The 23,263-nt window shown below is 52.4% G+C and overlaps 9 protein-coding genes across 9 annotated transcripts; 2 read left to right on the top strand and 7 right to left on the bottom strand.

Moving 5' to 3' along the window:
* Positions 1-124: 124 nt before the first annotated feature.
* On the bottom strand, positions 125-3,427 carry ASPZODRAFT_159174 (hypothetical protein; the record flags this gene model as incomplete). The annotated part of the gene is made up of 6 exons (XM_022726384.1): positions 125-596; positions 669-1,382; positions 1,437-1,974; positions 2,022-2,108; positions 2,171-2,518; positions 2,572-3,427. 6 exons carry the CDS (start codon positions 3,425-3,427, stop codon positions 125-127), a joined length of 3,015 nt encoding a protein of 1,004 aa, XP_022581755.1.
* Positions 3,428-3,840: 413 nt separating this feature from the next.
* Positions 3,841-5,384, top strand: ASPZODRAFT_15924 (hypothetical protein; the record flags this gene model as incomplete). Its single annotated transcript, XM_022726389.1, has 6 exons — positions 3,841-3,875; positions 3,927-4,028; positions 4,082-4,087; positions 4,139-4,218; positions 4,276-4,572; positions 4,630-5,384. 6 exons carry the CDS (start codon positions 3,841-3,843, stop codon positions 5,382-5,384), a joined length of 1,275 nt encoding a protein of 424 aa, XP_022581754.1.
* Positions 5,385-5,543: 159 nt separating this feature from the next.
* Positions 5,544-6,942, bottom strand: ASPZODRAFT_96121 (hypothetical protein). The gene is made up of 3 exons (XM_022730523.1): positions 6,842-6,942; positions 6,674-6,778; positions 5,544-6,615 (listed from the first exon to the last, which is right to left on the bottom strand). The coding sequence occupies exons 1-3, from the start codon at positions 6,884-6,886 to the stop codon at positions 5,641-5,643; spliced, it is 1,125 nt and encodes a 374-aa protein (XP_022581753.1). The 5' UTR covers positions 6,887-6,942; the 3' UTR covers positions 5,544-5,640.
* Positions 6,943-7,251: 309 nt separating this feature from the next.
* On the top strand, positions 7,252-9,105 carry ASPZODRAFT_132214 (hypothetical protein). The gene is made up of 3 exons (XM_022722964.1): positions 7,252-8,002; positions 8,079-8,799; positions 8,865-9,105. Exons 1-3 carry the CDS (start codon positions 7,331-7,333, stop codon positions 8,900-8,902), a joined length of 1,431 nt encoding a protein of 476 aa, XP_022581752.1. The 5' UTR covers positions 7,252-7,330; the 3' UTR covers positions 8,903-9,105.
* Positions 9,106-9,324: 219 nt separating this feature from the next.
* Positions 9,325-10,076, bottom strand: ASPZODRAFT_96114 (hypothetical protein; the record flags this gene model as incomplete). The annotated part of the gene is made up of 2 exons (XM_022730522.1): positions 9,671-10,076; positions 9,325-9,602 (listed from the first exon to the last, which is right to left on the bottom strand). Exons 1-2 carry the CDS (start codon positions 9,819-9,821, stop codon positions 9,325-9,327), a joined length of 429 nt encoding a protein of 142 aa, XP_022581751.1. The 5' UTR covers positions 9,822-10,076.
* Positions 10,077-10,661: 585 nt separating this feature from the next.
* On the bottom strand, positions 10,662-12,581 carry ASPZODRAFT_132212 (hypothetical protein). The gene is made up of 5 exons (XM_022722963.1): positions 12,494-12,581; positions 12,155-12,206; positions 11,863-12,070; positions 11,628-11,784; positions 10,662-11,577 (listed from the first exon to the last, which is right to left on the bottom strand). The coding sequence occupies exons 1-5, from the start codon at positions 12,498-12,500 to the stop codon at positions 10,760-10,762; spliced, it is 1,242 nt and encodes a 413-aa protein (XP_022581750.1). The 5' UTR covers positions 12,501-12,581; the 3' UTR covers positions 10,662-10,759.
* Positions 12,582-13,255: 674 nt separating this feature from the next.
* Positions 13,256-14,731, bottom strand: ASPZODRAFT_166461 (hypothetical protein; the record flags this gene model as incomplete). The annotated part of the gene is made up of 3 exons (XM_022726761.1): positions 13,256-14,274; positions 14,332-14,542; positions 14,663-14,731. The coding sequence occupies 3 exons, from the start codon at positions 14,729-14,731 to the stop codon at positions 13,256-13,258; spliced, it is 1,299 nt and encodes a 432-aa protein (XP_022581749.1).
* Positions 14,732-15,081: 350 nt separating this feature from the next.
* On the bottom strand, positions 15,082-17,852 carry ASPZODRAFT_64892 (hypothetical protein; the record flags this gene model as incomplete). Its single annotated transcript, XM_022729267.1, has 4 exons — positions 15,082-16,944; positions 17,003-17,172; positions 17,243-17,357; positions 17,412-17,852. 4 exons carry the CDS (start codon positions 17,850-17,852, stop codon positions 15,082-15,084), a joined length of 2,589 nt encoding a protein of 862 aa, XP_022581748.1.
* Positions 17,853-20,600: 2,748 nt separating this feature from the next.
* ASPZODRAFT_64803 (hypothetical protein) lies at positions 20,601-22,702 on the bottom strand (the record flags this gene model as incomplete). The annotated part of the gene is made up of 8 exons (XM_022729262.1): positions 20,601-20,855; positions 20,926-21,750; positions 21,813-21,889; positions 21,950-22,117; positions 22,186-22,228; positions 22,294-22,325; positions 22,381-22,417; positions 22,550-22,702. The coding sequence occupies 8 exons, from the start codon at positions 22,700-22,702 to the stop codon at positions 20,601-20,603; spliced, it is 1,590 nt and encodes a 529-aa protein (XP_022581747.1).
* Between the last annotated feature and the right edge of the window lie 561 nt (positions 22,703-23,263).

The raw sequence follows: 23,263 nt of genomic DNA, 5'->3' as shown, positions 1-23,263 counted from the left end.
TCTATAAGATCATATAATCCTATCTTACCATTGTTGCCTCTTAATTAACCTACTTCTAATACCACAGTATCTACTGCCTCTGTTAGAATCTTGTATCTCTTTTTTTAATCAGTAAGAGAATCAATTAATATGAAAACCCGGCCTGAACACCCATCAACCGCCCCTGGTACCGCTCCATGACTTCTCCCAGCTTCACCATCACCCCCGCAGCCAATGTGCGCACCCGAGCCTGCGGATCGCTCGCCGGGTCTGCGCCTTTGATAGCCGGCATCCGGTCGAAAATCTCACCGGCCCACTCGCGCAGCTCGATTATCTCTGCGGCGAACTCGGTCACCAGGCGCTCTTCGCCAGATGTGCCCGAGCTGACATTGAGATCGATTAGGTTCAGGAATAGGGATAGCAGCGCGGCAAGGACGACTGGGTCGCTGGATATCGGGCTTGTGTGTAGTGAGAGGAGGAGGCTTAGAGTCTCACTCGTCAGGGTGGGAAGCGTAGGGGTGTTGGGACCGAGTGTCGAGAGAATCAGAGAGAGTGTCTGTAGGAAAAGTGTGAGCAAGGAAGGGCTCAAGAAGGGATTGTAAGATGGTGCGGTTGATCTAGAGAATTGCCAAAAAGGAAAGAATTAGTTAGTAGGTGTTTTAAAAGCAGAATTGAGAAGGATGCCATACGATGAAAATTGCAACATCATCAATTCGAACCGACCCTTCAACGGGTAGAAGAAGCTTTCGCTCAAGACTGGATATAAATCTTTAATGGTCGACTTTTGCCTCTGAACATCCCGCTGTTGGCGTTTCTTCTCGACGTCCATGCGCGAGGAGAATGTTCGCACTTTAAGAGCGTTGGGACCAGAAAGCGTATCTGCGGCATTGGCCGCCAGCGGTTGCAATGATGCTTGGGAAAGCTGCCTTGCCAGACTGGATACTGGAGACTCATCCGTGAGGTACAGCCTTTCGAGATTTGCTGGTAACTTCTTTGATGGGAAAGAGGAATCTGGAAGAGTCGGAAGCCCCAGTGTCTGCGCGTCTTCCTCACCGTTGCCGCCGAGTTCACGAGCACTCAGACCAAGGGCCGTGAGAATAGCCGAGCGCTGTGCCTGGGATATATCCCCATCGAAGAACATAGCGGAAAACCAGCGACCCATTTTGGAGGGTTGCGAAACAATCAAAGCCATCATGCTCTGTAAGCGGTACTCATGGAACTTGGAGGATTTCGATACATCCTGCAAACTCACGAGTACTAGAGCGAGCTCGTTTGTATGCTCAACGAGCTCGGTACCGAACCCCGTCTTACGGCGGATGAGCGATGGCGCTGTCCTAAGGGCAAGATCATATCGTTCGATGTTTTCGGAATCTCGAAGATATACAATCAAATCACGGATATATCTGTAATGCCAGTTAGTCAAAGCTAACCCCATACCGGAACACATGTAGTCTTACACTGGAGCTGTCGGTTTGATGCGTTGTACTAAAGTTGGATCGTCATCGGAGTCCGAAGGGTCATCATCGGGCTTCTCGTAAGGCATCAACTCATCTTCATCTCCATCCACATCCGAGTCAACAATTTCCTCTATTGAGATAATCTTAGACGAAGCACCGCTTTGTGCCCGAGAAACTCCAGTAGTCTTGGAAAAGGAAACCTTTGGAGGCATTCGTCTCTTGGGAATTGCTGATATTTCTGTCTTGAGACATTCCACTGAGCCCAATTGGTCATTAGTGGTAGTGAGACTCAAATATCTATTCGCGCTGTCGCTCTCCATCTCCTCGAGATCAAACCTCATAGCTTTCCCCGGCTCTTCAATCAATCGAGAAATTGCCATCCCGACTACCATCCCCAAGAACCGGGACCGTGCCGATGAGGCTGCTAATCGATTTGAGATGGAGCTGAGGAACAGGCTTGAGCGGCCAATTTCTACCACTGCGGAAGGATTGAGTCTGTGGAGGTAGCCTGTAGCTAGAAGCAGCGCCTGTGCATTTGCTGTTCCGAAATTAGCTTTTCTTCTTAGAATAGGTGGCATAACAAACCATTCTGAATAAGGGTTGGCGTATGCTTCATGTAGAGCTTATCGCCAAAATTCCCAAAAGATTTGTTGACGATATTTCTCAGAGAGTCTGCTCGAAGTGGGATCATTAGCTGATATTGACGAGGGAAAAGGTTCAAGAAGAGAGCTTGCCTTCTCGTTTGGCAAAGTTGGTCAGTAAAGATCGGCGAAGCCCGAGAGTTTGGATATAAGAACTTTGGCCCTTTGCTAGCAACTCAATGACTTGAGCTTCGAGATAAGATCGGTTCTCAAGGACAGTTGCGCATAGAGTGGCGATACCGTTGATGTATTCTGAGCTGGTTATGTCTATCTCTTGTCCAGAAAGCTCTTCAGCAAAATACTTCTTTTCTAAATCGCGAAAGATCGACATCAACACGCCCAGTTGATCACTAGGACGGAGGCCATTCAAAAACATATTAAACCGGTTCGATAGCGGCATCTCGATCAGGAGACCAAGATAGATTCCTTTAACCAATTGGTCTGAGAAGAAATTTAGTAATCTCTTAGGAAAATGGCTGCTCGTTGCAAATTACCAGTGTATCCAAGGCTCATCGCTCGGCTCATAAGAAAGGCAATAGATTTCCAGCCTGTTTCAGATGTCATATCGATTTTCGAAGCAAACCCTCGAATATTATCACCTAACCAAACAGCATAGCGAGAGCCCTCGCCTAGCCAAGACGAAGGATTTGAGTCATCTTGTTCCTTGAGTAAGGCGAGGACCTCTGCCGAGGTGGAGAGCACTTTGCTAGCCGCAATAAGAGAAACGAACTCCCTCCAAGCAGTCTGTTTCTGAGCCTCATTGGTGAATATTGAACCAAGGTCTGTAAATAAGCGAATAATCAAATCTTCTGGTTTGAGCAGATGCGAAAGAACTGATAAGATGTCTCGAATCACTATAGCTTTTCCAGACTCTTTTGATTCTCGGTTTTCTCCTTGATATTCGGCACAAAGCAAGCGCAGCTGGGTCAACAACGAACTGATACCAGGAACACTGCAGAGACATCGTAACAGAGCAGCCTTTGCTTTGCTTTCGGGAGACCTTTTCCCCCTAGTGCTATCATTTAGACGCTCCCAGTGCGTAGGTATTGTCGTGCTGACCATAGCTTGGAAGATCTGAGCAGCCTTGGGACTGGGAATTCGGATGTCAAAATCCTTGGCATCTTTATCCTTCCTGCTAGGATCAAGCGTCAAAAGAACTTCAATTATTTGCTCATAATCTGGATTCGATCTTAGCACGCCAAGTATATAATCTGGGGATGCCGAGTGAGTGGGCTGATGAGCTTTGCCTTGTTCAACCTGCGCTGAAGGAGCGATTAGCACATCTGCAGTCTCCAAAGAACTGCCGGTGCCATTCCTGGTCGTTTTCACGGCACTTAAAAGTCCTTCCATTTTGTCACAGTCGACTTGGGCAATCTGGAGAGAGAAGACTGTCGATGTGATGGAAGGTGCAAATTGTATGGAGGTCCAGGTCACGTGCGAGTGGTGCCTTGAGCATTTGTTGCTGCATTGCAACGAACCATCTTCAAGACCTCCTGCAACAACCTTCACAGACATCGAGCAGGCCTTGACGAAACGCCGTCTCTCGGGATCAATAATCGGAGGAATATTGAGACAGGGCTATTGAAAAATTCTTGTTGTAGCCTCGGAACTCTTTCGCTGGGAATTCCTCTGTGACGGCTTACCCCCCGCTTTATCAGCAAGCATAGGCTGAGAGCCGGTGAAGCAGTCTTCGACGCCTTTGTGTTTCTTGCGTCTTTCTCTACATATATCATAGGTGTTTTTGAACGAAGAGTACAGCAACTATGAGCACGGCAACTGTGGATTCTTCTGTTCGCTGGTAAAGGCCTCTTCTGTCAACATATGGTCAACAAGGCTGATTACAGCACAGGAAACACCTCTACGGGGTTCTGAGCACACCAGGGCCCTTTAGCGATGAAGACTGGGTTCCGGGACCAGAAACCATCACCGCGCTTGAATCATCAAAGATCTTGTTAGTATACGATAACGTTCGAGCTTGTTTATATCAACTAACAGATAGCACAGAGTCATGTATGCTCCGAATAATCGTGCTATATCTGAATAAACACTTACCATGACTAGCGGAGCTGGCGGCCTAGGATGCGAGATCTTGAAGAATCTTGCTCTGTCTGGGTTCAAGGACATTCATGTTATTGACATGGGTCTGTTTTTTTCTCATTTTCCGTCTATCGGCGAGCGATGTAGCTGACTGGATGCAGACACCATCGATATATCAAATCTAAATCGGCAATTTCTTTTCAGGCAAGCAGACATTGGCAAGCCGAAGGCGGAGGTTGCTGCTGCATTTGTAGAAAAGAGAGTCAAGGGAGTCAAAATCACTCCATATGTGGGCAAGATCCAAGACAAAGACGAAGATTATTATATGCAGTTCAAGATCGTTGTCTGTGGTCTGGACAGTATCGAAGCACGCCGTTGGATCAACTCAACCCTGATCGGCATGGTTGACCCGGAGGATCCTGAGAGCCTGAAGCCTTTGATCGACGGTGGTACCGAAGGTAAACAGGACATCATTCGCTGCAGTAAGAATGGTCGTTAGCTCACATTTATATCAGGGTTCAAAGGCCAAGCACGTGTCATTCTTCCTACTCTATCATCATGTATCGAGTGCCAACTTGACATGCATGCCCCACGGCCGGCCGTACCGTTATGCACCATTGCCACCATTCCGCGACAACCTCAACACTGCATTGAGTGGGCGCATCAGATTGCTTGGCAAGAACATCGCAAGGACGAGCCTTTTGACAGCGATAATATGGACCATACCTCATGGATTTATCAACAGGCTCTGGAGCGAGCCAAGAAATTCCACATCCATGGCGTTACTTTCCAGATGACACAGGGAGTGGTGAAGAACATCATTCCCGCTATTGCATCTACTAATGCTGTTATCGCCGCCGCCACGACTTCGGAAGCCTTGAAGATCGTCACATCCTGCAATCCTTACTTAGAGAACTACATGATGTACGCCGGGGAGGAAGGAGTCTACACGTATACCTTCGAGGCAGAGAAGAAACCTGACTGTCCTGTATGCGGAAACCTCGCACGAACGTTGTCTGTGGATCCCGACTCCACGCTGGAGGCTTTTATTGAGAGCCTGGGAGAACGGGCGGAAGCACAGTTGAAAAAACCCAGCATGCGCACAGAGGAGAAGACATTATACCAGCGATTCCCTCCGCAGCTGGAGGAACAGACAAGATCAAACCTAAAGCTAAAGCTAAGAGACCTGATCGAAGACGGGCAGGAAATTGCCGTCAGCGACCCGGCATATATTATCGATTTCAGGTTCCGGCTAGTGTTTAATAAATAGGTAGATGTACTAATGGGTTAGAGTGATAGGGCGGTAGCTTGACGAAAGTAATATATATCTGCATTTCTCAAGTCTATCAAGATCTCACTTGCTTCCAGACTCCAGCATCGTAAAGAAGGAAATCTTTCACCAACTTTTTTTCATTACTGTACAAAACAGCCAAAAAGAAAAAAAAAAAAAAACAAAAGAGGGAATCCAACGCCAGGAAAATGCATTTTTTGAGGCAACGCAATGCAAGGGGAAGATACGTCGACGATTACCGCATAAGGTCGGTCAGGCCCCTCTTCCATCTTGCGCACTTCAGCTTGAGAAGCTTGACGCTCTCAAGGAACAGAACATCGCTCTCAAACTGACCCGTGCTCTCCACGTTGAAGATGAAGTGATCCCTAATACGGCCCAGTTTGACCTTACCCTCGAATTCCTCGTGTCTCAGACATTCCCGGCTGACCGTGTCGTTAAACGCATCGCGCACCACGGCTTTGATGTCTCCCGCGTGGCCCTCGTAGCCACTGCCCTTCTGAGCGGCCTCCTGCGACGTGACCTTCTCGAGGCCAATGACACCCTTGGGGAAGCACTTGGCAAACTTCTTGGCATCGTCACCGAGGATAGGGCGGAGGATCTTGATATCTGGCATGAGCCGATAGCTCGCGGTGGCGACGGGGGAGAATTTTGCGTGGTCGGCCCCGATACCCTTGATGCAGTGCATCTCGATCTCGATCTTCTGATCAGGCCGCAGCTTTGCGACAAGGATATCCGGGTTCACCGGTTGGATAGCCTCGTCATCGACGAAGTACTGCTCCTGGCGACCAACGGCATTGAAGGCAATGTCCCGCGCGTAGACGTGAGCGTTGTGGTAGAGTTTGCGAGGATCCTGTTCACCCGGCGCAGCATTCGGGTTCTTCGTGCACTCGACGCTCAAGTGCAACACAATAGTATTATAGTCTGCGGGACTGCTTCCGCCTTCCGGATCATCCTCCGTTGGCTTCTTGAACCAGCGCATCCAGTTGATACCCTCCACAGAACCCTTGAGCGGGATGAGGCCGAGTCGAGCAGCCAAAACCTCGTCCTGGATGACCGAGGTGTTGTTATGAACGAAGACGTATTCTATGGCAAGAGTTGGGATCTCTGCCATCATGATCCGACGGAAAGCATTGGCAATGGCAGCATCGAGGCCGATCAGTGAGAAAGCCGCCTCGAACCGGTCGTTGCGATGGAATTCAACCTGGAAACCCTGTTCATCGTCATGATGAGAGACAGTCATAAAACTAGATTTTTTAGATCCAACGTACATCGCGAAACTTGTTCAAATCCCAAGCATGGTCTTCACCAGGCCAATGGCCAGGAAAATCCGTAGAGGACATATTCGTCACCGTCTCGGCGTTGATCCCCACGATCTGTATTAGTTCGTTAGCAAAAGAGTGAAAAATTTCCCTTGAACATGGGACTGTTGATCGTACCCTCCGCCGTTCCAGTTCTTCTTGCGAGGGAATGAGAGGCGCCATGGCTGCTGCTGTTATATGATATGTGGAAGACGTGCAATATGAAATATGAAATCTTCGGATTGATAATTTCTTGGAATGGCAGTATTTTTTGCATCCAGGGCGGAAAGAGCAGGTATCTAAAACTATGCTTTAGATCTGGATCCACAACGAGTATAGCCCTCTAATTGGTTGTGGAATAGTGTGACTAGACTGTACACAGGTTAGCGCATTATCTAGCGCTGCCGCTTATAAATGCCTTTGAGACCAACCAGAAGCGGCCTGATGACCACCGACCAGCAGCTCTCGGTCACGTGGCGCGACCAAATTGATCCTATTCCTGCCGAACGTCAAACCGCCGTCAACAAGGACAACCGGGCGTCGCAACAGTCCTGCTTCCCATTGAGTGCGAGCGGACCGAGGACAGTTAGTTCTAATCCCCTGTCGTTGCCTCCTGAGCTATCTGGAATGGCTGCCTCTTTCACTCGGCTGGTGGGCAATGCGCCCAAAAGGCTCTGCCTCCGCCCCTCCACTCTGTCGAGAAACACGACACTCCCCCGAACTCGCTCGATAGCTACCTCGCTTTCTCGTCGCGCGGCCGAGCCGACTAGCTACCAGGCCACCCGGCTGGTGCCCACCGACCCGACGTTTGCGCACCTGGCCAACAAGGGAGCTCCCGAGGTCCCCGAAGAGGCTGCTGCCCTCGAGTCTGAGGTCGAGGGCGTCAACCGCAAGATCCGCCACTACACTGTCAACTTTGGACCCCAGCATCCTGCCGCCCACGGTGTGCTTCGGTTAATTCTGGAGCTCAATGGCGAAGAGATCATCCGTGCCGACCCGCACGTTGGTCTGCTGCACCGTGGAACGGAGAAGTTGATCGAGTACAAGACCTACATGCAGGCGTTGCCTTACTTTGATCGATTGGACTATGTCTCCATGATGACCAATGAGCAATGTTATTCGCTGGCGGTCGAGAAGCTGCTCAACATTGAAATTCCCGACAGAGCCAAGTTCATCCGTACACTGTTCGGCGAGATCACTCGTATCCTCAACCATCTCATGTCTATTCTGTCGCACGCTATGGACGTTGGTGCTTTGACTCCTTTCCTGTGGGGTTTCGAGGAGCGTGAGAAGCTCATGGTATGTACACTGCCGCAAATTTGGACCTGACCTCTACAAAAGGCAACGCTAATGTTTCCTCTCGTTTGAAAATTAGGAATTCTATGAGCGCGTTTCCGGTGCCCGTCTTCACGCCGCCTATGTTCGTCCTGGCGGTGTGTCCCAGGATATTCCTCTCGGTCTTCTCGATGATATCTACCAATGGGCCACCCAGTTCGGCGACCGTATCGACGAGACCGAGGAGTTGTTGACGGACAACCGGATCTGGAAGGCCAGAACCCAGGGTGTGGGTGTCGTCAGCGCCGCGGAGGCCCTGAACATGAGTTTCAGCGGTGTGATGCTGCGTGGATCCGGTGTGCCTTGGGATATCCGCAAGTCCCAGCCGTACGACGCGTATGACCAGGTCGAGTTTGACGTCCCCGTCGGTGTCAACGGCGACTGCTACGACCGCTACCTCTGCCGGATGGAGGAGTTCCGCCAGTCTCTCCGTATCATCCACCAGTGCTTGAACAAGATGCCCGCCGGCCCCGTCCGCGTGGAGGACTACAAGATCATGCCCCCGCCCCGTGCGGCGATGAAGGAGAACATGGAGGCGCTGATCCACCATTTCCTGCTCTTCACCAAGGGCTACACCGTGCCTCCTGGTGAGACCTACTCCGCCATCGAGGCGCCCAAGGGCGAGATGGCTGTGTTCCTTGTCAGCGATGGCAGCGAGCGGCCGTATCGTTGCAAGATCCGTGCTCCTGGGTTTGCCCACCTTGGCGGCTTTGACCAAATTGCTCGCGGCCACTTGCTGGCTGATGCCGTCGCCATCATTGGTGAGTCTATATATAGTTTCCCCTTTCTCCTTATTCTAAGTGGTGTTCGTACTGACGATTTCAAGGTACCATGGATCTCGTGTTCGGTGAAGTCGACCGGTAAAACACTGTACAGATGGACGGCTCGGCTGCTGAACCCAAACTTGTTTCACTTAGATCAGTCAAAACGCAGAGACGGAGGGGGAAGAAAATAGAGAGCTTCCGTGTGTGTACTATGAGCAGCGCAGCGGCTGGCTGTAACATTTTACCCTGATAATGGCGTTTTCTTATGTTTTTCATTCGTTCGAGCTTTTTTTTTTTCTTCTTCTCAATAGTATTGTATAAGGCAAGACAAGGATCAGAGGTAAAAACTGTAACTTTAGTGTCGTAGATTCTTCCACGTAACTGCTAACAAAAGTACAAATCTAGAATCACTATCTAGATAGATAGATAGATAGATGCCTTGAAGGACCACGAGCTAACCGCCCCTCGCCAACGCCACGCAATGAGAAAAAAAAAAGGAATAAATCAAAGTGTTGGCTGTTTTCACACATTATCGTCATCGTAGAAGAAGTTGATATCCCGCGGTCTCCGCCGATTATACGAGACAAAGTCAGCGTCGCCCGGGGGTCTCTCGTCGCGCGAGTTGGCAGTCAACATGCTCTGGATGCTCATGCAGACGCTCTCGACCGTCTGGACGGGCGACCATCCCGCGGAACTGAGCAGATCGAGACAGATGATCCCGTTGCTGTAGATGTGTGGGTGGATGGGGATCGGGCGGGGGTCGGGAGCGGCGGACTGGATGAACTGGACTTCGGGGGGTTCTAACAGCTGTCAACAGGTTTCTCTTTTTTTTATATATATAAATTTGTTACAATATGTGTGTTATTACCAATAGGGTATTTCGATCCAAAGGTGAATTTCAACCGGTACGTCTGGCCGCGGTACAGTGGGTTGTCGTCCAGGACTTGGATGTCCATCTGCCATTCCTCGAGATTCTCCGATTTGGCGATTGCGATTCCGGGGGGGAGGTGTTCTTTCATCTGACTTGTTAGTGTAATGTGTAGAAGATTTCTAGTACATCTCTATCTACCTTCAACAGCTCCTTAAGTGGTATTAGCATCGACAGAATTATATGAACGTGAACATGAATGTGAAAGTGCGGGGTGTACCTTGCCTAACCGTTTGCCTGCAAACATCTTTTCTGAAGGAGTAGATGACCACCTGCCAAAATCCACCTGCCAGATACCGCTGTAAAAGGATCAAAGATTGGACTGATTTGAGTGTCTGTCTCCGGGAGAGCAGCAGCGGGGAGAGTGTGCACCTCGATGGGCTGACTGCGATGAAACGTGGAGTCGCGCTCAGTGGAATGACGTTGTGACTAGCGGAGCCAAAGGCCGACGCGAAGCAGAGCAGTATGATATTCACCTCGAGTAGAGAGGGAAATAGGGAAAGAAATAGAGCAGATAGGATGGAAAGTAATTAAATCAAGGATGACTGCCTGGATAAATTACTACTAGTACTAAGACAGACCTGACCTGGTCACCCGCCACTGCCCAGGCTCATTATTATGACTACAAGCCATTAGTCTTATCACTGAGATTTGACAAGAGAAAAGTGTAGAGTCTTAGCAGCAGGTGATCTTAAGGAGTGATATCTCTATATTAAGGAAATTCTTTATTGGAAAGGGTTCTATGTAAAGACCTTCACTGCCATCAGCTGGAAGTGAAGGATCTAAATTTGAGCTAGGTTATAGACAACAGAAAAAGAAAATGACCAGCTAAAGAACAATAGAATAGAAAATGGGGAAGAAAAGAAAAAAACAACAGTCCACTAGAGCGGACAGGTCCAGCGGCCACCAGTCTGGTTCGAAGAGGGGAATCATCCAACAATATCCATAGGCAGTAAGGGTAGCGGCCGGGGGAGGAAAGAGAAAAGGAAGAAAAAAGGAAGACAAAAAGGAGGATCAGAGGATAGAGAACTAGGAATGAGCAGCCTTTTCGCGAGCTTCGCGTTCCACCTTCTCCAGCTCTTCGTTGTCCTTCATCTCGCGGACCTTGGCCAGCACGACCTCGCGGAAGATGGCACCGCGGGCGACCTTGCTCAGGCTGCGCTTCTTGGTCGTGACCGGAGCCTCGTCAGTCGATGCAGCAGCGGCCTTGTCGCTCTGCTCGCCTGCCTTGGGTAACAGGGAGGCGGCAGCGGCACCGCCATTGGCCGCCGCCACCTCGACGGGGCTGGGGATGTCTTCTTCGTCCTCCTCCTGCATCTTGAGGGCCTCGATGCGGTTGGCGAGCTTGACGATCTCGATACCGCGGCGAAGGCGGGAGCGAGCAATGTAGGCCTTGATCTCCGGCAGCAGATCGCGGTCGCTGGCCGTCTCACCGGTCAGCCAGACTTGCTTGAGGGCTTCCTCGGAGGTGGGGCGCTTTGCCGGGTCGGGCTGCAGCAGGGAGATGATGAAGTCCTTGGCGTCCTGGGAGACGTCGCGCCAATAGCGTTCATGGAAGATGATGCGGCCGGCACGGCACTCCTCGATCAGGTCCGACAGGTTCTCCGACCGGAAGGGGGAGTAGCCGCAGAGCAGGGTGTAGGTGATGACGCCGAGCGACCACATGTCGACGGCCTTGCCGTGGCCCTGTTTCATCATCACTTCGGGAGCGGCGTACCCGAACGAGCCCGCCATGCTCGTCAGGACCTCGGTCGGAGTTTCGAGCATCTTGGCGATACCGAAATCAGCGAGGACCAGCGGGGAATCGGCAGCACGCGTCAAGTACAGAAGATTCTCGGGTTTTAAATCTGGCAATCCGTCAGCGCTATTCCACCGATGGTAAACCATGGAAACCCACCTCGGTGAACGATATTCCTCTCGTGGAGGTAGTTGACGGCTTCGAGCACCTGGCGGATTGTTTGCGAAGCATCCTTCTCCGTGAACTTGCCATAGTCGCAGATGCGGTCAAACAGCTCCCCACCGGTGGCTAGTTGCGTAACAATGTAGAATTTGTCCTGCTATCGTCAGCAGCTTGCCCAATGCGAATCTAGAGATAGATGCCCTCATATGATTATATATATATATATATATACCTTTGATTCGAACCAGTCGACAAAGTGGACAATATTGGGGTGATTCAGCGCCTGCAACAGCTCCAGCTCATCGTAGACCATATCCTCATGACCGCGAACATTCTTCTTGAGGATAATCTTGATCGCGACCTTGCCGGAGCTGCTTTCAGCCTCACGCACGATCCCGTATGTGCCAGCGCCCAGCGTCCTGCCGAATTTGTACAGTGCTCTACAAGACCCATGAGCACACATCACACCATATAGGGTTTTTTTTCTTTTCATTTTCTATTTTTGATCTTTCAAGGGGCCGTACTTCTTCTCGTAGCTCTCGGGCTGACCCGACAGCTTGTTGAACATCGTCGTGACTATTCCGACAGACATTAGTATTGCAAGCAAGAAATAAAAACCAAGAACAAGCATCGCTTCACACCAGAGGAAAGAAACAGAACAACCGCCTCTAGCATACGGGCACTGCTGCCCAGGAGGAGCAGCACAAGGGCTGCCAGCGACATGGCTCTCTCTCTCTCTCTCTTTCCCTGCAGGACGAACCGAACAGCGGCAGCGCGTCACAGTCGAGGCATTGGCCGAGGCGGAGACGGGCGATCATAAAAAACTACCACAAACAGACGAAGAAGGAAATTCGCAGACTCACAACTCATGGCACCGGTTGGAGGACCTCCCGTCACGTCCTGGGGCGGGTGTGTTAATGGTTGTGTTGGTGGTGGTGTTGGTTGGAGTTGGTAGAGTGGATAAAAGACAGCTGAGAGAGCCCCGCAGCGAGGAGGGGGGGGAAGACAGAGGGAGGAATAACGAGACGCGAGAGCTTCGAAGGAACTCTTGGAGAGGGAGATTCAGGAGAGACACAATGAGAAATGGATTCAATGGCAAATACGAGTCAAGCGAGATGGGTTTATCCGGCCAAGAGCACGCGAGGCTGGTCTAGCGAGTCTGTGTCGGATCGTCAGACAAAACGCGGACCCTCGTGGAGGGGTACTGGATCAGGGGGGAGTTAGTATGAAACACTGAACAGAGATCAGCGAACAGGGAGCGCAAGCTAAGGACACTTTATCAAGACGAACCGAGATCGATGCCGCGTGGGTCAGAATAAATAGATCTGGAGGAATTGGCTGTTGGGTTGTACTCTTTGGAGGGGATCAAGAGAATGATACCTCGCGGCTGAGCACAGCCACAGTCAGCCTGTCCAGCCTGGATACATATTCAGAGTAGATTATAGAATTAGGAGATAAGTCTAGTCTTCAATCTGGAATTAGTACAGTAGTTAATGGTTTGACTGGATGCGTTGATGGAGCAGGGAGACAGAAGAACTTGAAGCTCCAGAGATAAATCCAAGTACTACGTGTATAGTTAATACTCAAGAACAATTAGAACTTATTGAAATAGGACTATGACCCAACTACTCCAGGTACAGCTCATCCAAAACCATGCTACAGAACGCCTTGTAGTACTCCGCCCCCTTCCACGCGCGCTGCCGCGACCTCAATCCCACCGTCTGCCATTCTTCTGCCCGCAGACGAGCGATCCGCTGCTCCATCGTCTCCTGGCCACAGGGCAGAGGTTTGACCTCCTCCCGGCTCGCCTCGTCTTTGATCGGACTGAAGCTCCAGAAGGAAGTCGACCGGTTGGGCGTGGCCATCCGGCGGAGGCGCTGCAGCTCGTCCGTCTCGCCGATGAGTCTCTGCACCGACGCGATGCTCGCGGTGACCTGCCCGCGCAGCGACTCGATGCAGCTGTTGTACAGTTGGACACTCTTCGTCTGCTCAGGTGTATGCTCACTGGTACTAGCAGCCACCGACTGTGTTTTCTGTGGAGTACTGCACGGCACGATTTTGATAGGAAGAGGCGGAGGGCGACGAGCTCGAGAACCCCCGACGTTCAGACGCGAGGCAGAAATGGGTGCCAGCGGCGCAGGAGAGGTCGTCGCCACGGCCAGCTGCGCGACACGGCGGAGACTGTTGGTCGACTTTCTGATCTTCAGCGGAGACGGCTGCAGGGCTTTTCTCTCGGGATCCACGGGGATGACGACCGTCCGGCTGGGATGCATCTTTTGGGGCGAGACAAACGGGTCGTCCATGGTGCAGCTGAGGGATCGCTCGATGATCCGCGTGAGATCGTTGACCAGCTGCTCTGTCGAGCCGTCCGAGGAAGAAGACCCAGACCCAGAGACCGAGGCGGAGAAACACGACAAGGAAGACGCATCCGTCGAGGAGGAGGGGGGACTGTCTGAGTCGTCAGCCGCTTCCAGCACAGGGATCGCAGATGGCAAGACCGAGCTGCAGGAAAGGAAATAGTCCTGCGCCAGGCGAAGCAGAGGCAGCTTGTTGCTCGAATACTTGTGGGCTGCTCGACCGAGGATTTCGTACGAGATGGCGCTGTAGAAGCACAGGTATGTTTTGTACACTGGATGGACCTGGTCTGTCAGACACACACAGAGAGAGAGAGAACACATGAGACAGAACACGACATGCTTACAGGTTCCTTTGCAGACTTGAGCAAGTCCGTCGCCCTGGCAGCACACTGCTTGTACTGTCGCTGGAGATAGAGCACTTTGACTCCCTCCAGCATCCGCTTCCATTGCTCGGATGCTATGCCACGAGCCACGATCCGCGAGGGCGTCATCGCAATTGGAATCCTCCGGTCTGATGTCGACATCTTGAACCTTAGGGACTGGGGAGAGCTGAGTCTGGATGTAAACAAGAGAATGAAATAAAAATTTTTTTTTTCCCAAATGGTCACCTGGCGCGTCGAGGAAAGTAAACAAAGACCACAATCGAGAGGATCTTGGAGACTCACTAATAGATACCTTAGATACCTCAGGTATAAAGGATATCTGTGAGAGCATGTAGCTTGGGGTGATTGCAGTATTTGCCATCTGAGAGATCTCAGCAAGAGCTCTACAATGTCTCGATTTTGCATTTATACCTGGTGTATCACTTTGCAAGCCCAGACATAAAGAGCAAATCCATGTGCTCGTCTCGAGGGTAGCTTCGTGGAGAGAATACAGGGGTTGAAGAAATATTAACTGTTGACGTTGGTATCCCTGAATGGACTTTTACAGCGTGTTGTTATATCAGTGAGATGAAGTATGGTGTCTGTATTCAACGATTTTTTAGGCTATTTTCAAACTATCCTGCTGATATCCTATTACGCTGACAGTTCCCTCTCCTCACTCAGTCTCTCCATCTGTTGACTTCCTTTTAGGGGGTGGGGGGGGGGGTGTTACTACTCTGCTCTGTCAATATTGAAGCGCGACAATGCCTCCCCCGTAGCAGACAATGCATCCAGAAAGTCTCCCAACAGCCGGTCCAGCTCGGCGGTGACCACCTGGTCGTCCGCGTCGTGGGCCAGGCTTTCAATGCTGGGCGGCACCAGGTCCGGGAATCGAACCGGTCCGGCGCCGCGGCGTCGGGCAGTCGCCAGTGGCGCGGGGATGACCGACTCGCGCGCGGGGTGGAGATGATCGCCCAGCCCCTTGGACGGGAGCACGGTGGGGAACGACGATGAGGCCTCATGCGGCGGGATGGACGGGTCGGAAATCATCCGGTTGTGCTGCCAGACGGGATTGCTGTCCTCCTCGTCCGGGCCAGGCCCGTCCAGGACGGAAGACGGCTCGAAATCGGCGTATCCCGATGATTCCATCATCTCCGGAAATGCATTATCGAAGAAATGACCGTGTTGTTCTGACGACCCGCCGGGTGGCGTCGCTGGCCGGTCGAACCGGAAGGGGTCGTAGTCTGTGTCGGACGCGCTGCTGGAGACGTTGGATGCTGCCGTGGATGGGCGCGAGTCGCCGGGCTCGCCGATACTGTCACGGTGTCGAGCCGTCAACGGCTGCTGCAGCGAGGTCAGGGGTGCCCGAAGAGTGTCTTCGTGCAGGCTTTCCGAGGCATTGTTGTTCTCATTCTCCTCCCCTGTCTCGGGCTCATCAGCCGATGCGGTCATCACAGGGAATGTCCATTCCATCGTAGCCCGTTTGTCGGTGGGGTCTACTTGATCTGGGGCTCGCGCTTCTTCTTCTTCTTCCTCCCTTGCTTGGGCGTTTTCTGAAGCGGAATCTTCCTCGGCCGGCACCATAAACGTAGGGAATTTCCAATCCATCGTGGGCGGGCGAGGGCCGCTGGGCGGCTGGTACGCCTCCTCCAGCTCCGGTTCCAGGTTGACGCTGGCGGCATCTCTGCTGGAGGAGCGGGAGCGGCTGCCGGACGAAGAATTTCGCTGTGTTCGACCACTCGATCGGTTAGCCCGAATGGTGTCTGCGTCCGCGAGTTGAAACGGGTGGGCAGAGGCGCTTCCCGCAGCATAGTGGGACGAATCAAAGGAGCCGATGTCGATATCAATAAACGTTGACGTGACGGACGACCGGTCGGTCTCGGTGCGGAGCGGCAGGTCCGAGTAGGACGGCTTCGGCTCGATAGGGACAAAGTCGTTCTTTGTCTCATACTTGTAGCTCGGCATGTCCTCGTTAAACAGGCCCTCCATCGCGGCCGCGCCGCGCCGGACCCGTTCGTCAAAGTTGGCCTGCTCGACGGGAGTCAGGTCCACCGCGCCGGAAAAGAGCAATTCTTCCGGCGTGTTGCGTTCGGGGTTGGGCCGCACGGGTCCCATCTGCTCCTCCAGCTCGGCCAGCTCGGCAGCAAGCTGATCCAGATCTATGACGGAAAATCGCCTTTCGAACCCGTCAGTGGTGCTGAAGTTCCAATCTTCGTTGACGGTTTCTTCGACTCCCGGGAACTCAGCTGCTGCCGCTCCGCCAGGGTGGAAGAGAGAGATCCGCTGGCCACCACGCTGTGACCACTGGTAGTAGATGCGGACGAGTTCGCTCACAGAGGATATGGGGTACTCTTCCTCTGAATCTTGGATGTACGAGTGTGATAGGATGTCTCCCATCGTGGGTCGCGTGGCCGGATCGGACTCCAAGGCGAATCCAACGAGGTCCCGGAGACTTTCACTGTACCGATCACCATCTAGCTTCGGGGTACTACGATTGAGTTGTCGTCCAATCTGCATGCGCTCTCGCAGACCAGAATTTGGGGGGTTGCCGGTGGCAAACTCGAAGAGCGTGCATCCATACGCCCACACATCAATCTAACCTATGTAAGCCGCAGGAAGTCTGAAAGGCAAGAGTGGCCACGCAATCATTTACCTCACTGCCGTATTGATGAGCCTCGCCTCTGGTCGCGAACATCTCCGGAGGCATCCAGTGTGGTGTGCCGATCCAGGTAGATCGCTTATCCAGCTGTGTTTGTAGAATACCGGCAACGCCAAAGTCGCAAATTTGCAGTCGTCCTTCTTCGTGAATAAGAATATTCGCAGCTGCCATTTTATATCAGCATGTCCTTCTTTTGGAACTCCGAAACCAGAGAGGTAAGCCGACCGACCATACCTTTGACGTCTCGGTGAATAATCCCGGCAGCATGGATGGCACGTAGCCCTTCCGCAAGCTCTCGAGCAATGGGGATGATGAACTTTTCGTCCAGCTTATCACCAGTTGCACGCATCTACCGCAAGGTCAGCATGACTTCATACTACAACAGAGAGGAGAGAAAATCTACCAGAGTTCTGACACTGCCCCCAGGGCAGTACTCGCAAACCAACCACAGCTGGGAATGGATCGAAATTGCCTCGATGATCTCGTTGATGTTCTTCGCACCGGCATCTTTGACCTGTTTCATGACCTTGGTCTCATGGATGAAATCCTTGATAGACTCATCGCGGAAATCGCGAACAGACCTATAATCGATCGAGTCGATATCCATGACCTTGATCGCCACCAGCTTCTGAGAAGGGAGTTGATGACCCTTGTACACACGACCATAGGCGCCCTTGCCGATTAGCTCTTCAAACTCATAGGGAGGAGCCTCGCTTTTCGCACGCCGGCACATCTCCTGCACGGCGGCAGCTTGCTCCTTTGCCAGGCGAATCGCCTCGGCCTTGTGTTTTGTGATGGCTGCCATGGCCGGGTCAAGGAGACGGGAAGTCCGAGGAGGATCCATTTCAGAGACGGTCTCGTCTTCTCCACACCAAGTATCGGGAACAGGAGGCTGGATGGAGATGCGGTGGAGCCGCCGGGTGACGGGGCCAGGAAGTGTGTCCTCGCTGGCAGGAGAGACCGGGGCTGTGGTGTTGTTCGACCTTTCTTCACTGCTATTAGCACCTGGGCAAATGGTAGAGTCGGGCAAGAGGGGTTCCTTGTCAGGGGCTCTGGCTTGCAGTAGCTGCTCGCGCTCAAACCAAAAGGCCTCGGGGCTCTTCCAGCCTTGACAGGCGAAAGCTTTCCGGGCCTTATCGTCGGGGAGCAGCGGGGAGCTTATCAAGCGCCGGTTGGGTTGCTTTGGGGGGAAAATTCGGGGGGAAGCAATTCTGAACCTCTTGCCAAACGACCGATGTGTCTCATTCCGGCTCCCAGAGCGGGTAGAAAGGAGATTATTCTCAGGTCGGGCTGCTGGAGGCTTGGATCCAAGGGGGTAATCACCGGGTGAGCTCTTAACAGGGCTGCGGGGGCTGGGGTGGAAGAGGTTCTTGAGAGCGGAACTAAGATGAAATGGACTTACCGCCCGTGACTTCTGATCCGAGTGGCGCCTGTACGCTTTCACCGAGGAAGCTGAGGGATAAGAGTGCCGCGCGTTAACGAACGAAAACTTCCGGGACAACACACGGGGCCTTCGAGGGGGTTTGTCGGAAAGTTGGGGCAAGCGGGTGGGAGTTGGGGTGGAGTCCTTTCTGCTGCGATTCTTGAAGTAATTCACGTCAATATACGTGTTAGGCGTTAGTATACCAAGGTCGCTTGCTTGGCGGACAGGTGGACTAGGCGAATGTTCCGGCAGTGCAAACTTGCCAATGGTCTGGTCGGTGTAAGCACGCTTCAACGGCACGCGGATGTATGTGTTGGGCGTCAATAAGCCGAGTTCGCTAGCCGAGCAAGTGACAAATGGAGAATGACTAGTGTTTCCCTCGGTGATCGTATTGGAGAGACTTGAACTTTGAGGCGAAAGTGTAACGGGGTGTCTTATCTTACCCTGGTGAAGAGCACCGCTTGTGTCGATGGGGTGGGGCACACGCGATATCTTCTGGCGCCCAGCTGGTACTACAGTCAATGAAGGATCCGCGAGAGAAGCCTGGCTGCAGAATGGTTTGTTGATGAGAACTGAAGACACGGATGAGTCACAGTTATCTACCTGAGGCTCAGGCTCCCTGATGTCCGTGCCGATGATATCAGACGAATGTTCAAGCTCGATGTTCTCCAGGCTGTATCCCCCAATCCCTCGATATTAGTGACCAGAAAGGAGGACTGCAAGGTAGATAGTCGACTTGCCTGTGATCCGGTTCCTTGTCAGTGGACGACGAGACCTCTCGGCCGGCGATTTCTGAATATGACAAGACTAGTCTGGTGGCGTGTTCCCCAAATTCGTCCAGAACCGCCTGCTGGAGCTCAGTCCCGGCCCGAAGACGTGGGGAGACGTCCCGATAGGTGAAACTCCTACGCGGCTGAGCAGTTGATGGCTCGGGCTCTACACTGCCCTCACGGCTTGAAGAGCCAGTGACGCTTCGGTAGTCCCATAAGCTATCAAACGACAGGCTCCGCGATTGACTGTCACTCGACAGGGATCTTTGTTCCACGGCAGTCAGCATATCAGGATTCAACCGATAGGAAAGAAACAAGAATAGAAAAGAAAAAAAAGAAAAAAGCAGAGAACAACGGTTGGGGAAGATCAAACCCATAGACGGCTCTACGACGCGCTGCCTGACGTGGCGATCGACCCATGATGCCAGATCTCCCTGGCTTCACGAGGAAGCCAGACACTTGGCTCGTCGAGCAGTCTCGAGGTAGCGATATAGGCAGAAGAGACGACAGAGAGACGGGAGAGAGACGACAGGGAGATGACAGAGAGACGGGAAAGACAACAGAAGAGACGGGAGAGACAACAAAGGAGACATGGTGAGAGAAGAAAAGAAAAGGAGGGGCTGGGGAGGGGGAGGGGGGAGAGATTCACTAGACGTACAGCGTGGACTGCACTGAAGCTCTTGCCTTGAGCAGCAGGAGGGGAGAGCAATATCAGACCCTCTCAACAAGTGACCAGCAGCTATGAAGCCACCACACCTTCAAGGGAACCGGCCCCCTGAAAATGGGACAGAGGCGGGGATTCTGAATTCAGCAGCCGAGACCAATCGACGTGGCTGAGCGTCTGATGCGTTTTCGCGCGAGATACACCTCCTCTTACACGCCAGCACAATCCATGATCTGATCCCACTGTATATAAAGCCTGAACACTTCCTGAGGGCCTCCAATTGTCCTGCTCTGGCATGAAGTGAGAAGGCGGTGACGTTGAGGCACGCTAACTGGCGCTAAAGAGCGGGCGCTAAATTAGCGTAACAGTTGGGTTAGTAAGGGATTAGTAATAGGCTGATGACTTAGATATCTCACGTGTGAATAGTACTCTGTATTACGTAACAGTTGACTAGATAAAGGGAAGAAGATGGCAGGTAGAGAGAGGGAGTAAGCAGGAGGTGGCCTTGGTGTCTACTGGTAACTGCTTAGTCATGATCGCGCAGCGACTCTGGCTAATAGAACAGTACTATGGTTACTACTGCATACAGTACCTACCTAGGTACTTAGTAGAAGGTACTAGTCCGTATACTCTTAGATTATATCAGGATATAGATAGTATATATTCATTGACATCTGTCTGGCCGAGTTATAACTAGTTTGACAAAATTTCCAATGTTTTTTCTCATCATGCCATTTACAGGCCAAATTCCTGCTTGACAGCGTCCGCAAGGCGAGAAATAGCCTGGAAGATCTGCTCTTCCGATGCAGTGGCAAACGTTGCGCGGAAGAACATCTTCTCCTCCTTGACACTGCCGTCGGCCTTGAACCAGCTGCCGCGCGAAACGAGCACTCCGCGCTCAACGGCCGCCATGAAGATTGCCTCCTCGATCTCGTCGTGCGTCTTGGATGCGATCTTGGGGTGTTTGCGCCAGTCGACCTCGATCCAGTGCTGTGTTGTTAGAAAAGCATAAATAAAAAAGTTTAGAAAAAAAAAAGGGGGGGGGAAGAGAAAGACTTACAAACATGCCGGCAGCGGGGGGGATCCAGCTGACAATGTCAGTAGGGAAATACTTCTCGCAAGCATGGATGAGCGAGTCGCGGCGGTTGGTGTACTCGAGACGCAGGTGGATGAGCCAGTCCAGATAACCCGCGTGGCCCCACTGCTCGTCCAGCAGTTTGTAGAGAGCAATCTGCGAGAAGCCGCTGGGGTTCTGGGTGGAGACCTCGAACTGGCGGGTAAAGCGCTCGATGATCTGTTCGGAGGCGACCAGCCAGCCGACACGGGAACCGGGGGAGATGACCTTGGAAAAGGACTCGAGGCGGCAGACGCGGCCGTCGACGTCGATGCTCAGGTACGAAGGAACCAGCGACTTGAGGAACTCGTCATGGTTGGCCGGGGGGGGTACGGCCTTGCCCTCGGCGCCGGCGTACGGCTGCATCTGCAGGAAATAGTAGGGCTCGTCTTCGATGATGTAGACCCCGTGCTTCTGCGCGACCTGGTATACAGCCTTGCGGCGCTCCAGAGATTGCGTGGCGCCCGTGGGGTTCTGGCCCGTAGGGATGGTGTAGAGGAGGAACGGCTTGCGCGCGCCCCGCGCCGTTTCATCCCAGTTGGACAGGATCTCGTCCAGGGCATCGGGCCGGAGACCTTCTTCGTCCATTCCGACGGGGAGACCCTTGACACCCAGGGGGAGGGCCGTCTCCAGCGCGCTGACAAATGTGTATTCCTCCATCAGAATATAGTCACCCCTCTCGCAGAACAGCCTCAGAGTGGAATCCCATGCAGCCGTGCTTCCGGGGGTCAGGCAACACTGCCAGTCTGAGTACGGGGGGTTGTGGATCAACTGATTGGATTGGTGTGATTAGTCGAGGCACACACAAAAAGGAAGATAACTTGATGTCCTACCTCTGTGTGTTCCGTAACCCAGCGAATCATCTGGGCAGAGCCCGTGGCCTGGCCGTAGTTGAGACAAATTTCGAGATCTTAGATGTTGTCAGTATGTATATCCGGCGCGGCCGTGTCAAGCGAATCAAATCACCCACCATATAGACTCTTCCCCTCACGAATGTCATTCTTGGTTGCCTTGAGCAGCACACCGGTCTCCTTTGTCTCTTCCGGAGAGAACTGCGGCACCTTTGGCACCTTGAAGTCGATGTGTTCGAAGGGGAAGTAGTCGGCAGACGGTAAGCCACCACCGAGCGAAATCAATCCTAAAGCGAAGCGAGACCTGTCAGTATGCGAAGACCTTCCCGTAGAATCTACCAGTGCATGCACATACCGGGGTTCTTCATGTACTTGGCAGCCCCCTTAAGCGTCGACGACTTGACACGAGTTCAGTTTCCATTGTACGCACGACCAAAAGCACACCGACACACAACAGGCATACCTTGCGGGAACGCGACTCGAGAGAAATGACATCTAGCGCCCCGTCAGCAGTTATCCTTGGGATTCTCCCTCCGACAGTGTCACTTACGATCCCACCGCTTCGCCTTGGGCTTCGCGAAGCATGCCTAGATAGTAGGTAGATCCAGTCAGTGGAAATCTTTTCCCTTGTGACAATACAGCACGACAGTAGTACACCGCCTCTTTCACAGAAACCGACAGCCACAACTGCGTCTTCGCTGTTTTCTTTCTTTACGTACCGGACTCTTGAACATATCACTGCTACTCCCCGCGGCGACGCCCAGCGGCATCTTCGACCCCTTGGCGCGCAGAGCAGCGATGCCATCCACGGTCAATGGGCTGATGGAGACGGGCGTTCCCGTCGAACCGACGTCAAGAGCAGGAGGGCTCATCGTGTACGATCTTGACGCCTGGGGTATAATCTTTTTACACGTGTGGGATGAGTTATCTTCTGGAAGGACGACCGTCTGGAATGTGGAGGAGAGAAATCAAGGAACTGGAAAGACAGCGGAAGCCGTCCCTTTTATCTGTTATGACTCCTGGCCCCCCCGAAATTTGCAAGCGGATCCGAGCAAACGACCCGGAGCGGAGCCAGGCGACTCTTATCGGACGGAAGCTGGCGGCCAGACAAAAATTACCAGACCGACTGGCCAGTCAGTAAGTAAGTACTAGTCGGTCCAAGGGATCTGAGGTTGCAGCTCGAGGTGTTACTGGGGCCAATAATGCATTGTAGTTGGCACCTTAGGAGACAGGTCTATTTCATTATGCAATTGTTTGATCGGCTGTCGGAAGCGAGGATCCAATGGACGAGTCAGTAGTGGTTATAGGATCTGTCACAGGGCGCAGTTTAGTATCCTGAACAGGAATGCCTAAGTACAGAGGTAGGCCTGTTCTACTGACACCTGTATTGATTCTATACCCTATCTATATATTAATATTGCCCTTTCATAATA

This window comes from Penicilliopsis zonata (genome assembly GCF_001890105.1).
Source record: "Penicilliopsis zonata CBS 506.65 unplaced genomic scaffold ASPZOscaffold_6, whole genome shotgun sequence".
Classification (NCBI taxonomy): domain Eukaryota; kingdom Fungi; phylum Ascomycota; class Eurotiomycetes; order Eurotiales; family Aspergillaceae; genus Penicilliopsis; species Penicilliopsis zonata.
This window is presented reverse-complemented; position numbering and strand designations above follow the sequence as displayed.

Excerpts from the sequence above, each read along its gene's own strand:
- ASPZODRAFT_96121 (XM_022730523.1), bottom strand. The coding sequence starts at position 6,886 with ATGGCGCCTCTCATTCCCTCGCAAGAAGAACTGGAACGGCGGAGG. Across the intron at positions 6,779-6,841 it reads AAGAACTGGAACGGCGGAGG|ATCGTGGGGATCAACGCCGA; the intron begins GTACGATCAACA and ends GAACTAATACAG. Across the intron at positions 6,616-6,673 it reads ATTTGAACAAGTTTCGCGAT|GGTTTCCAGGTTGAATTCCA; the intron begins GTACGTTGGATC and ends GACGATGAACAG.
- ASPZODRAFT_132214 (XM_022722964.1), top strand. The coding sequence starts at position 7,331 with ATGGCTGCCTCTTTCACTCGGCTGGTGGGCAATGCGCCCAAAAGGCTC. Across the intron at positions 8,003-8,078 it reads AGGAGCGTGAGAAGCTCATG|GAATTCTATGAGCGCGTTTC; the intron begins GTATGTACACTG and ends TTTGAAAATTAG. Across the intron at positions 8,800-8,864 it reads TGATGCCGTCGCCATCATTG|GTACCATGGATCTCGTGTTC; the intron begins GTGAGTCTATAT and ends GACGATTTCAAG.
- ASPZODRAFT_132212 (XM_022722963.1), bottom strand. Across the intron at positions 12,071-12,154 it reads CCCGAGAGCTACGAGAAGAA|AGCACTGTACAAATTCGGCA; the intron begins GTACGGCCCCTT and ends TGGGTCTTGTAG. Across the intron at positions 11,578-11,627 it reads GAGGAATATCGTTCACCGAG|ATTTAAAACCCGAGAATCTT; the intron begins GTGGGTTTCCAT and ends ACGGATTGCCAG.